Genomic DNA, 15,052 nt, shown 5'->3' on the forward strand with positions numbered 1-15,052 from the left:
TGGCCGTCCCGTCGCGTCTATCCGCCCCGGCAATTGTGACGGGCGCGAGCCGAGTGGCCCGCGTCAAGGGTCAAAGAGAGAGAGCTACCGTACTCCCCGGAGAGACGAGCGAATAGGCATAGTTGCGTATAGAATTAACTGTTTTTTTTGTACTTTATTTGGTACCTGGCTTGAGGCACCTCACCATGGAACACCGACGAACAGGGGAGGGCATCATCGCCTCCCCGCGACAGCTAAGAACGACAGCCAAGGAAAACTCAGAAGAGTCGAGATCCTGTCCCGGACAGCCCTGCATCATGAATCCGGACAGGGGAGAGCAGCATGGCCTCCCCTCGACAACCGAGAACGACAACCGCTGCGACAGCCATCCTCCTGGAGAGGATACGTCCGGGAAGGACCTCGCCCGGGCCATATAAGGGCCCGCTACAGCGTTCAAGTTTGGCGCTATTTCGCGCGGGGCGCGAAAATGCCTCGCGTGGCGCGCGAGGCGCCAGGACCTCGCGCGTGTCGGCCGCTAATTGCCGGGGGTCCGCGCATCCCCCTGCGCGGCCAACGACCCCGCTATCGACCCTGGATCGCGAGATCCAGGGCTCACTTTGTCGCGGCCGCTCGCCTAAACCAGTCGAAAACGTATTGTCGTGTGCACTTGTGAGACGAGACCGTGAAGGACGAGACCGAGGATCATCCCCGCAGCCGGGAGAAGAATTCTTCGGTGAGGTTGCCCACGAATTATTGTACTCCGCGAGCGTGATCGTGTCCGCTCGCCGGCCGTTCTGGTCGCCGTCGCCATTACGGCTTATCGCGACCGCTCGAGCCTTCTGCCGAGTCGGTCGATTTTGGTGTATTTCGGGCGACCGGAGACAAGCGACCGAGGAAGCGCGGACACTGGCGACGGAGTGCGTATCGTAGGGTTAATTTCTCGTCTCTCTCCGGGTATCAGGGTGCGTAATACGCGTAGCATCCGACCATTGGGTATCGACCGCGTGCGTCGTAAATCGCGAGAAATGCGTAGTTCGCACGGGCTGTCGTTTTGGTTGTCGAAGCCGCGTCTCGCACCTCTGAATATGTCTCAGAGCGAGTCTGTGGAACGTAATTGGTCGTGATTAATGCGTTTTCGTGTAGTATCATCGTCGTTCGGGAATATTGCGTGAAACTGAGTATTATCGTCGCGTCCATTGTGTGCGTGTGAGTTATTCGTCTCGCTAGCAGGAACGTAATTCCTCGAAATTGTCGCGGTGTGCGGGTATCGCACGATTCTAAGTATTGAGATCTGAGGTCAGGAAATTCCTGGCGAATATCGCGGCTATCGAAGGAGGCGCGGTGCGGGACTGTCGCCCGGCCTCCCTTATTTCCTTGATACGAGAAGATAATTAATTCTCACGCTGTCGAAGGTATCGGGGTGTGTAACACGACATTGTCGCCTCGCCCCGATTGCCAGAAATATTTGGGTTGCGAGCGTTGCCGAAAAAAGGCGGAAAAATCTCCGACCGCCGCCGGCGATCGAACTTCGCCGGTATCGTCCGCCCATCGTATGCGAGATCTCTCCTCGCGGAATTCATATCTCGTCGCTTATGGCGTAGCTGACCGGCTATCTTATTTCGGGGTTGTCGACTCCGAGCACGCTCGGAGGAAATTGCTAGATAAGCAGCTAATTAGTAGGATCTCCGCGAGGCTGTCGAAACTACGAATTATAGGCGGGTATTATCTCTCTCTCTCTCGCGCACGGTACGACGTTATTGAGAATTCGAATTATCAAATTCCATTATATCAATTATTGTTCTCAGGAGCTCGACTTTAGGAAGCCGCCGTAACAGACGTTCTTTGTTAGACCGACTTAGAATATCGCGCGTTTTTCGAGCGTTTCGAGAATCATTGTCCGTGCATGTCTAGTACGTTATTTCTGTCTTCATTCTGTAGCGGTTTTTACTTCTTTTGTTAATCACTTTTCTTATTAGTTACTTTCTTAATAAACCTGTTATTTTATTATTTATTAAATCTCGCGTACTTTATTGGACTGGCGATCGTCCGTAATTTCTGTGTTCGTCGCTGTCTGTTAATTTAGTAAGCTCGCTCAATCAATTGACTTTTTCTCCCATACCTCGCCCCTCTACCGTTAGGCGAGCTAGCCAGCCCGTGGCGAAGCGGGCTGTCGTATTCTTTCGCGTTTTTTTTTTGAAGAATTCGTGAAACCGGTACGTGAGAGATCGTACCTGGCGCCCAGTTCTGAGGTAACGAGACGGCCTTCGCTCCGCCGCGGCTCGCGCGCGGACTCCCTCCATCCCTGTCCCGCCGATCGCGAGTACATAAAACCCTTGTGTTTTTGACGGCGCTTCCGCTCCCCCGCGAGAATCAAAATTTAGAATAGAAAAAGCGTCGCAATACATACACCATGCAAATATATATATATATATATATATATATATATATATATATATACAGGGTGGGGCATTTATCTTGAGACAAGATAATATCTCGATTGGAGTCGATTATTTTGAAAAAAGTTTTAGACAAAAGTTGTATGGTTTCAAGGACATAAGATGGTCTTATTAGTTTGATCTTGAAGAGCCACCTGAAGGACACGCGAAGGTCAGCTCCAACTTTTTAAATGGGACACCCTATATGCTTTTGCATATTCTTGTAGCTCATCTCAAGAGCTTTCCAAAACACTATAATTAAGTTAGTTTTCATTAAGTACTTTCCAAGTTATGAGGCTTGAAATCATTTTTTAATTTTACATAAACCGTAAAATATCTTGTAAAATATTCATTTTTCGATTATTTACCTTAATACTTTTATGTACAAAATAATGAGAAAAATCAATTGGTGTAAAGAAAACTCATAGTTGTTTCGAAAAAAAAAATGTAATTTGCAATTAACAATTACATATTTTTTCTTAAAAATAACTATGTCTTTTCTTTACACCAATTGATTCCTCTCATTATTTTGTACATAAAAGTATTAAGGTAAAATAATCGAAAAATGAATATTTTACAAGATATTTTACGGTTTATGTAAAATTAAAAAATGATTTCAAGCCTCATAACTTGGAAAGTACTTAATGAAAACTAACTTAATTATAGTGTTTTGGAAAGCTCTTGAGATGAGCTACAAGAATATGCAAAAGCATATAAGATGTCCCATTTAAAAAGTTGGAGCTGACCTTCGCGTGTCCTTCAGGTGGCTCTTCAAGATCAAACTAATAACACCATCTTATGTCCCCTTGAAACCATACAACTTTTGTCTAAAACTTTTTTATATTAAATAATCGATTTAAATAATCGACTGCAATCGAGATATTATCTTGTCTCAAGATAAATGCCCCACCCTGTATATATATGTATGTATAAGAAATAAAACATACCTTCTATTTCAAAAGCTGGTGGTGTATATGTTGAATTAGACGCTATTACAACAGGAATCTCGTTCAATGTTATGACATTGCTATTCTGATTGTTTTCATTAACTAGTACATCTGTACAAGAAAATTCTCCATTGCAAATATCTGTTGTTGAAGAAGACAGAATAGAGTCCGGTAGCTTGTCATGTGATACATTAAGTGTTGAAATTTTGTAATTTTGCTTAATCACATTGCTTTTCTTATTTAATTGTGGAGGAGGCTTATAACCTGTAATAAAATATTAATATTTAGAAGAAATTATTTTAGTATTACGTATTATATAACTTTCACTTCTCTATTGTGTTGTAAAATTGTATTTATTTTTATTATTTGAAAAAGTATGCTATAAAATAAAATTTCATCATGACTAAAATTTAATAATTTTGTTATTACTATTTTTAAATGGAATAAACATAATTTCTTTTCTTGTTACATTTTGATTCTAAATCTTCAGAACTTTCACTGTTGTCGCTGGTCAAAAGCTTTCTTTTTTTTTTTCGCTGACCTTTCCCACGAAAAACATTCTCTTCAGTAGAAGTGCAGTTGCTGTTTTCGGCTTTTTTTCTTGCCAGTTGCACAGTTCCTATTGAACATAATAATTTATTTTACGAGAGAATTTATAATTTCTATTTCTATTTCTCAATAAAGAATAATTTCAGTTAAGCATAGGAAAATTTACTATAATAGTTTGCACAATTATTCATAACAGTAAAATATATACCATAAAATCCTTCAATCTCTACGTCATAAATTTCCCATGTTGTTGGATCAGGTGTTACGCTGTAATTAATATATTGTGATACATTTTTAACTTTGGCCACCAGCATTTATTTTTTTCTTCAGTGAGCCATGATGATGGTATCTCTGAGTAATCATTGCTTTTTATAAAATGCACTACAGCATAGGAAACCATATTTCTTCTTATATTTTCTATAGCATACCACAAACATAAATTCCAAAATTTCTATATTAGTGTGCATATTTTAGTGTGAATAATGATAATAAGTATATTATATTAATAAGTGTATTATATATTAATAAAAATTATGTATAAAAGGCAATATTACAAGATCTCCAGATTCTGTTTCAATAACGACATTCTTTTCACGCACTTGATTTATATTTACTGAATTGATAGCAAACATGTCAGTTTTAGATATCAGAAGAATAGATAAATTGATAGAGTTACAAGGCGTATTAAAGAAAGATTTCCATTTTGTAACACATTTACCAGAGAAGGAAATATGATTTTGATATAAAATTTTTTCCACAAAGATTACTGATCCATCATGTAGAAAACAACAATTGTCAAATTCTTTTGTAGATAAACTAAATCCTGCAAATTCTATTTTCTCGATCATGTCATTTTGTGCATGTTTAAAACGAATAATGGGATATACTTTTATTTCATTTTTTTTTACTATTTGTGCTGTTTCATGTAATCTGTTGAATACTTGTTCTAAATAATTTTTTCCTATATGTATTTTACTCTTTAATTTATATAAATAATTTTCAAATTTAAATGCACTAAATGAATCCAATGGACCAAACAAGGCCACATCATTTGAAAGATGTATAAGATTGTGTACATTATATGAAATGTGTTGCACACCATATAATTCACCATAATTTTTTACAAAATAAATTAATAATTCCTGTGCATATGATCGGTGACTAATACACATATGTGTATGACAAAGTATTCTAATTGATACACTTAAGCATAGAAAATGTTCATAAACACGTTTTGACAAAACATCTTTTAATAATACTGGTCCTGTATAAAGTATAAACAAACGGAACTCCGTAGCTTTCCATCTATCGATTTCAAATAAGCTTCGAGGGTATCTAGCGAATTCTAATGGTATAAATTTTTTCATATTTTTGTATGTATCTGAAGTACTTTGTAGTAAGTGTGATTTTATTCGAACATGCATTTTGCCTCGTACCCAGAATTGCAATAATCTTTTCATAATTCCTAAGCATACTAAATGCATATAATCCAAGGGTAATTGCGATACCAAACCGATGCCTGTATTTTCAAGAATAGATGATATACGATGATGCTCAGGTTGCATTCTGTTTTTAAATGACATATCTGTTCGAAGAGAGCATTTGTACTCTAGAAAAACAACCCTATTTTCAATAAAGTCACCTTCGCATATACATTTTGTACAGCCAAAATATCCTGTATGATTTTTTATTCCAGCGATAAAAGCTCTTGCTGATGCATCGCACACAAAAGCATTTATTTTTACAGGAATAAGTTTTTCATCTATAAATATACCACACTGATTCTTTATAAGCAACATATCTAAAACTAATGGCTGTAAGAAAATATTTACATTTTCTGGTTTTTGGTACCATAATAAATTCCAACTGTGAATGGCTCAGTATACAAGGCATTATCCACTAGAGCAGCTAAAATAGGCCAAAATTGCCCAGAAGAACTTTTGGATACAGGTAATCCATCTATATTAAAATTTAAACATATTTCTTGCGGTAAATTAACATAATGTTTGTATATAGAAGCTCTGATGCCTTTTTCTAAACCAAAATGTATATATTTGCCCTCTTCGAAAATATGTGTAATATTCGACTGTATATTTCGTGGTGTTTTCATTAAAGATCTGACATCTTTTGGCAAACTTTTATGATGTTCGTACTTTTTCAAAATTTTTAGAAGATCATTTGCTGCTGCATGACTTATATTATATTTTAAAATCCAAAAACGTATATCATATGTAATATCATGTGTCGAATCATTTTGCATTTTTACGGTAAAATTTTCGTCGCTTTCGATATCACTTAACGATTCGAAATTACTGTAATCACTTTTAGATTCAATACCATCATTATTAAGATTCGGTATAAAAGCAGCATCATTATTAACAATACTATTTGTTGATGCATTTAATAATTCACTGCATCTTGTGAGGTTAATCTCTTCATTTGTTAGGTTAACAATACGTCTACGCTGTTGGCGAACTGATAAATCACAAAAATCTTTTCTTTTCGACATTTTTACGCACTTTAAGATTATTATTATTAGTATAGTATAATAAGTTATTTAAAATTTATATTTTACCTCAGATATATTTTGCAATCATGTGCGCGATACTTGTGAATAACTTTTAATGCGACACTACGACTGCACAAACGCACAATTCGTTCTATCACGTCCAATTTAAATATCACTTATATATATCAGCTACAAATACGATACATATCGTTACACAGTTAATGATACGTATCAAATAGTAGTACATTTACGTATCTTTTATATGCTATTTTTACATATATGAAATGTATTAAACAGAACACATTTATGTGTCATATACATAAATTAGTTACATATCAATGATACTTCCCAGATACTTTCTGGTTATATAACAAGAAATATCAGTTACATGTGTGTTTGCTGGGTGGGTATTCAAGTTGTACGAAGTGTACAACGGAAGGAGAATATATAGGAACCCGACTGTGTTTTCCACAAATTGATGCACCACTTAGATCAGATGATAATTTCATACAAAAAATAGATGATAATTATCACAAGCCAAATATAACGTGCAGCCTCTTAAATATACCTCACTTCAAACCTGTTACACATGTTCCATTGGATTATATGCACTTAATATGTTTGGGAATCATGCGTAAATTATTATATTTATGGCTTGATGGAGAATTACATTTTCGATTACAACATAGAATCGTTGACAACATTTCTACACATTTAATAACTCAATTAAAACCATCAATACCTATGGAATTTGCACGAAAACCACGAAAATTGGATTGTCTAAAATTATGGAAAGCAACGGAATATAGATTAATATTATTATATACAGGTCCATTGGCATTTAAATCAGCATTAAAAAAAAATGTGTATATACATTTTATTACATTACACGTGATTATGAGAATCTTATCTTCAGAAGATTTACATGAATATCTAACATATGCACAAGATCTTATTCATTTTTTTATCAAAACATTTATAAAACTGTACGGAATTCAAAACATATCACATAATGTTCACAGCCTTATTCATCTTGTGGATGATGTCAAGAGATTTGGACCTGTTGATAACTTTAGTGCCTTTAAATTTGAAAATTACATGCAGATATTAAAAAAATATTTGAGAAAAGCAGAGAAACCTTTGCAACAAGTTGTGCGAAGATACGTTGAGAAAAAAGTGAATTTATGCACATCATCTGCTTTATCAGATTCTGTTCGAATATATCCATTTTTGACATCGTTGCATTATGATGGTCCTCTTATATTGAATTGCCGCAATCCACAATATAAAATTGTGAAATATAATGGATTTACATTTAAAGTTGGAACACTTGCAGATAGTTGTTGCGGCTTAAATTGTGGTGCAATTGTTTGTATTAAAAATGTGGCATACTGCACACGGCGAAATATTCCTATAATTATTGGCTACAAATTTTTGGAAAAAGAAGACTTATTTACTGTTCCTTGTGCATCTTCTATGCTTGACATTTATTCTGTACATTTACGCTCTGATTTAAGATCATGGCCATTAAAAAATATAGTTAAAAAATATGTACAGTTGCCTTGCGGAGATGATAAATATGCAGTTTTTCCACTCATACATTGCAAAATGTAAATGACTTTTCTAATTATGCAGAATGACAGAAAGAAAGTATTACGCAGTTGTTGAGTTTGAAGATGGTTTGCAAGTGATACCTGATAATTGGTTGAATGAAGATTTAACAAAGGCTGTTTGGCCAACCTTCACAAATAATAAACGATATTACAAGGCTGTAAAATTTATGGAAGAACCATTATCTACTTGGTTAGAGCATCCAATCTGTAAAATATATGGAAAGTTTTGTAAGTGTCTTGTCAAATATTTAATTTATCATTATATATATATGTATGTATAGATATTTTTGAATTATACAGTAAAATAACATTTCTATTAAAATATATATTATTTCTTTTTCAGTAAATTATGCAGTAGCAAGGAAAAAATTAAAAGAAGCTGAAGCGTTATCTGATATAAATTCTGATACTGATAGAAATGAATCTTTAAAAAAATCTAGAAAAGTCAGAGCTGCTAAAATTTTTGATAAAGATACGAGTAGCGATGAACAATCGGATTCTTCACTTATTTCGGAACTCCCAAAAGTCCCTGAAAAACGTGCAATAACTGCATTGAAAAATAACTGTATTGAAAAACAAACATGTACTACTAAAACAAAAAATGCAACATTTTCACAAACAGGTAAAAATATAATATAATAATATAATAATATAAAAAATATAATAAAGTAATATTAATGGAGTAAATAGTAATAAATTATGAAAAAAAAAGGTTAATAATAAAACACTGTGGTTTCTAAATTATGGATGTAATTATATAAACAACTCCACAAAAGAATACATAGAACGAGATAAATTAAATATAAAATCATAGGAAAATTTTTCTAAGTATATGTTTTTATCTAAAAATATAAAATAAAACGTATCTCGTTTGAATTACAATATAAAAACAAAAAAAATTAACATTAGCTTACGTATTGCACTAACTCAAAAGATATGTATATGTATGTATATGTACATCTAATTAAAAATATTTTTTATACCTTTATATAAAATAACTATAACTTAATATAATTTGGAATATTAATAAAGTGGAATATTAATAAAACAGATTAATATAATGTATCTAATATAAATATTTGGTTTATATTAATTGAGTCTGTTTTGTGATATTATTGCATATTATGTTTGATTATAAATAATAATACAAAACTTAAAAGTGCCTATATATTGATGCTAATTAATATTAAAAGTGTATTAAAATGTTATAATAAAAAAAATTATTTTGTTCTAGATGTACAAAATGACACTGAAGATTTACTTTATGCATCAGACACAGAACAATCATTTACAAAGGATTTTGAATCCGCTAACTTTACTGAAACAGCAAGTATGCCAATCCAACAAGCAAAGCTTGATTCGAGTTTCAATTGTAATCAAGGTAATATATTAATTGTATTTAATGTTTAATTTTACAATTTACTTTATAGAATATAATCCATTACAGAAGACTTCATATTGTATCCAATGTACATTTGATTGCATATATTGAACATTAAACAGTGAATTCTGTAATGAATTAAATTTCTTTAATTTTCATTAAAGAGCTTCTGCACACAGGACGCGTCAACGCGTTACAAGTGTCGAGATACAAAATTATATACAAATATAGTATATGAATACAACAAATTTTTAATATTTTACAGAAACTAAAAATTTTCGACGTTTTGTTGTTGGAAAGTTGATAAGTTTGGAATTAAAAAATAATTCTATTGAAAGACATCTAAAGCTTATTATAGAAAAACTTCCAATTACTAATTTTGAAGAAAAAGAAAATGTTGTAGACATTTTTCAAGACTTGCCATTGCAAAATAAAAATGATCTTGACGTAATCGAAGCAAAACTAATTAATGATAAAAGTTATCGAAGTTAAATGGTAAGCCCATATTATTATTTTGATCTTTTTCTGAACAAAAAAAATATTTTTGAAAAAAGTAACAATCTGATGGAAAATACAATTTTTAGTAAAAATATTAGTTTAAATTGTCGTTAGAAAATTTTATGTATTATATTTTTTGAATGTTACATAAATTCTCGTTATAATAAAATTACTAAATTTATTATCTGCTACATTATTTAACATAAACTAATCTATTTAATGTACATAATTTTTTGAGAACAGTAGATATATATATTCAACAAGCTTTTTTAATGATTTTATAAAGAAGTTTTTACATTAATTTATTATTGAATGTTGATCGAATATTTTCATACAATTTATTAAACGTTTATATTTATTAAAAATTTTACAATTACTTTTCAAATTTTAAATTGACATCTTTGTTGAGGATTACTTTATATAAAGAATTTTAAAAAATAATTATATAAAAATATTAAATTATATAGTTGTAGCTAATATGTTTCAAAAATAATTATTGATAGATAAGTTTTATACCAATATGTATAGTAATTTTATGTAGAATAGTACTTGAGAGCATATTATTTTTGTACATATTATCAAACAAATATGATAGTTTAATAAAATTTTTATAATGCCTTTTTATAACAATATAATAACTTTTTATAACAATTTCAGATTAAACAATTGACTCGTGTTACATGTAAAGATATAAAGACTTCGTGTACACATTTGATGAGAAAAATTTTTTCCAACGATTTGGCAGTACATTACAGCTGGTATGGGGCAAAAAAAAAAGAAAAATTTTCGCAGCTACAAATCTGCATAGTGATCATGTGTAAGTAAAGTAAATTCAAAAACAATCTATTTTATTATTATTCTATTAATAAAATAATGATTTCTTAAAAATTAAAAATTATTTCACAGTATCCAGTAATTTTATCAAATAACAAGAAAGTAGTTATACAAATGTTGATGTTTTAAACATTCTCTTTTCATATAGTACAAAGAAAGTGTACAAGCATTTCTTAATTATTTTAACTTATATATTCTAAATTAGAGTTATTAAATGAAATTTGTTTTAAAATTTATTAATAAACAGATAATTTTTAAAAATATATTTTTTTAGGTGTAATAAGAAAAATATATGAAAATGCAACAGATGAACAAATTTCCTCTCCAATAAAAATATGACTGGCCCACGCAAAAGAACGTATGGAAAGAGAGAAAGAACATCAAAATACAATAGATTAAGAAGCTGGAATTGTTTCTTCTTGAAGATTGTTTTTTAATATATTTTTAGTTTTATAAACCAAATTAATATTTTGTGCAATACTTTCTTTTGATTTGCAATACTTTCTTTCTTTGGATTAAATAATAATTTTTTTAAATGTATTTTTAGTTCTAAATAATTTTTAGTTCTAAATATGATAAATGATTAATAATAATTAATAATAATAAATATGCAAAATGTAAATGCATTGTTATACACATACTCTGCGACAAATATGGATCGTTTGTAATAAGTGTGTTGTGATTTTTCATTGCTGACAAAACGTCTATCATAAGTTATGTTGACACATTTGTTACTTAGATTAACAAATATATAACATATATTTGTTCTTGTTGTTACATATGTAATGAATATTAATTTGAGTTATCTTAATATAAATATTTATATTAATTTTTAAATTCCTTTAATATTAAGCATTTTTTAATTTTGCGAAATGATAGTAATTAATAAAAAAATTCAAATAATTAAAAAAAAATAAATCACTGAATCACATAATCTATAAAAATTTATTACAGTGATTATACGGATAAAAACTATTTAAATGAAATATTATAAAATGCCAAATGTACAATGTGTGATAAAGCATTATTTAATAAATTTAATACATTTTAATTAATTCCTATCTCACTTTATTTTAAAATGTATCATAATTATAAGTACAATCGCTAGCTTTTGTGTAAAAACGGTATGTCTTTATTTACTATAATGAAAATAATATGTTTGTAATTAATTGTCTCACGAATGATATATATATATATATATATATATATATATATATACATATATATATCTCATTCGTAGGACAATTAATTACAAACATATTATTTTCATTATAGTAAATTATGACAAACTGTTTATATATATATATATATATATATATATATATAATACATACATGAGATATACCGTTAACATTCTATAGATATCTCTAGTATACACTACAAGATATTCTCAGTATTTGCTATGAATCAAAATAGGCGGACATTAGAGAATTCTTAGTATATACTTAGTATATCATAGTATGTATCTCGAATGTTCTGAGAATATATGCATTGTACTTTTGCGATATTCTTCGAACATTCTCAGTATCTACATGTGCTGTTAGGGTAGAAATGAATGCTTTTAATCCGAATAATGCACGCCTACACAACGTACAAACTAGAAATAAACGCTTTTTTTTCAAAATATCATGCGATGTTGCGAACTACTGAATTAACTAGAAATAAATGCTTTTTTTCCGAATAAAGCACGCCTATACGACGTACAAACGAGAAATAATCGCTTTTTTTCAAGATAGCATGCGATGATGCGAACTATTGAACTAACTGCAAATGAATGCTTTCAATCCGAATAACGCACGCCTATACGACGTACTAAAGGGAATTAAATGTTTTTTTTCAAGATAGCATGCGATGATGCGAACTACTGAAATAATCGCTTTTTTTCAAGATAGCATGCGATGATGCGAACTATTGAACTAACTGCAAATGAATGCTTTTAATCCGAATAACGCACGCCTATACGACGTACAAATGAGAAATAAACGCTTTTTTTCAAGATAGCATGCGATGATGCGAACTACTGAACTAACTAGAAATGAATGCTTTTAATCCGAATAACGCACGCCTGTACGACGTACAAAGGAGAATAAAACGCTTTTTTTCAAGATAGCATGCGATGATGCGAACTACTGAACTAACTAGAAATAGATGCTTTTAATACGAATAACGCACGCCTACACGACGTTCTAACGTGAATTAAACGCTTTTTTTCAAGGTAGCATGTGATGATGCGATCTACTGAACTAACTAGAAATAAATGCTTTCTTTCCGAATAATGCACGCCTATACGACGTACAAACTATAATTAAACGCTTTTTCTCAAGATAGCATGCGATGATGCGAACTACTGAACTAACTAGAAATAAATGCTTTCTTTCCGAATAACGCACGCCTATTCGACGTACTAACGTGAATTAAACGCTTTTTTTCAAGATAGCATGCGATGATGCGAACTACTGAACTAACTAGAAATGAATGCTTTTAATCCGAATAACGCACGCCTGTACGACGTACAAAGGAGAATAAAACGCTTTTTTCAAGATAGCATGCGATGATGCGAACTACTGAACTAACTAGAAATAGATGCTTTTAATCCGAATAACGCACGCCTACACGACGTTCTAACGTGAATTAAACGCTTTTTTTCAAGGTAGCATGTGATGATGCGAGCTACTGAACTAACTAGAAATAAATGCTTTCTTTCCGAATAATGCACGCCTATACGACGTACAAACTATAATTAAACGCTTTTTCTCAAGATAGCATGCGATGATGCGAACTACTGAATTAACTAGAAATAAATGCTTTCTTTCCGAATAACGCACGCCTATTTGACGTACTAACGTGAATTAAACGCTTTTTTTCAAGATAGCATGCGATGATGCGAACTACTGAACTATCTAGAAATAAATGCTTTCTTTCCGAATAACGCACGCCTATACGACGTATAAACTATAATTAAACGCTTTTTCTCAAGATAGCATGCAATGATGCGTACTACTGAACTAACTAGAAATAAATGCTTTTTTCCGAATAAAGTACGCCTATACGACGTACTAACGTGAATTAAACGCTTTTTTTCAAGATAGCATGCGATGATGCGAACTACTGAAATAACAAGAAATGAATGCTTTTAATCCGAATAACGCACGCCTATGCGACGTACAAACTAGAATTAAACGCTTTTTCTCAAGATATCATGCGATGATGCGAACTACTGAACTAACTAGAAATAAATGCTTTCTTTCCGAATAACGCACGCCTATACGACATACCAACGTGACTTAAACGCTTTTTTTCAAGATAGCATGCGATGATGCGAACTACTGAACTATCTAGAAATGAATGCTTTTTTTCCGCATAATGCACGCCTATACGACTCAAGTAATTGACCAATCACAGTATAGTATTAAGAGAAGGTTCGATTGTGTTTGGTGAATTTCTTAAGACATACGTCTTAATATCTCATTGCAGATAACGCTTAAAGGCAATGCTACAGTGGCCGTATCATAAGGTTGTAAAGCGAAAGCCTCATGAAACTGACCAATCAAAGTCAAATATTAAGAGAATTCTCGACTGTCATTGGTCAATTTCTTGAGTTTTACGCCTCATCACTTTATGCTACGGACATTGTAAACGATCCTTTAATCCCGTACTACAATAGATAATTTAAGCCCTAAGCCTTAAGAAATTGACCAATCACAGCCGAGTATTCTCTTCATAAGCCGCGTTCCGAAAATATTACCAGTATACTGCAAATTCTATAGCCCTCGTTACTAATATTATATACTTTCAGTGTTGGCAGTAAACTGGCAGCAATTACGGAACACGGCCATACTTAACTGTGATTGGTCAATTACTTGAGTCTTACGCCTTACAATCTTAAGCTACGTTCATTGTAGACGACTCTTGAAGCGTCGTCTACACTGAGATTTTAAGGAGACTTAAGACGTAAGACTTGAGAAATTGACCAATCACAATCGAATATTCTCTTAATACTTGACTGTAATTGGTCAATTTCTTAAATCTTACGCCTTAAGTCTCCTCAAAATTTCATTGTAGACGACGCTTAATGTAGTGTCTATAATAAAATTTTAAGGCATAAGTTTTAAGACATTTACCAATCACGGTCTAGTATTAGGAGAATATTCGATTGTGAATGGTCAATTTCTTAAGTCTTACGCCTTAAAATCTCATTGTAGAAGACGCTTAACACGTCCTCTACAATGGCAGTAGGATTAACGGATTAAAGCAGAACCTTAAGGAATTGACTAATCACATTCAAGCATTAAAAGAATACTCGACTG

The 15,052-nt window shown here is 32.2% G+C and overlaps 1 protein-coding gene and 1 long non-coding RNA gene across 2 annotated transcripts; one reads left to right on the forward strand and one right to left on the reverse strand.

The window, feature by feature from the left end:
• Positions 1-3,367: 3,367 nt before the first annotated feature.
• Positions 3,368-4,133, reverse strand: LOC112638330. The gene is made up of 3 exons (XR_003122952.1): positions 4,119-4,133; positions 3,831-3,980; positions 3,368-3,625 (listed from the first exon to the last, which is right to left on the reverse strand). It is a non-coding gene; the product is annotated as an uncharacterized LOC112638330 (long non-coding RNA).
• Positions 4,134-8,055: 3,922 nt separating this feature from the next.
• Positions 8,056-10,688, forward strand: LOC112638334. The gene is made up of 4 exons (XM_025409838.1): positions 8,056-8,260; positions 8,376-8,654; positions 9,267-9,413; positions 10,569-10,688. The coding sequence occupies exons 1-4, from the start codon at positions 8,056-8,058 to the stop codon at positions 10,571-10,573; spliced, it is 636 nt and encodes a 211-aa protein (XP_025265623.1). The 3' UTR covers positions 10,574-10,688.
• Positions 10,689-15,052: the final 4,364 nt, after the last annotated feature.

This window comes from Camponotus floridanus, unplaced genomic scaffold, assembly GCF_003227725.1.
Source record: "Camponotus floridanus strain SB8 unplaced genomic scaffold, Cflo_v7.5 scaffold289, whole genome shotgun sequence".
Taxonomy (NCBI): domain Eukaryota; kingdom Metazoa; phylum Arthropoda; class Insecta; order Hymenoptera; family Formicidae; genus Camponotus; species Camponotus floridanus.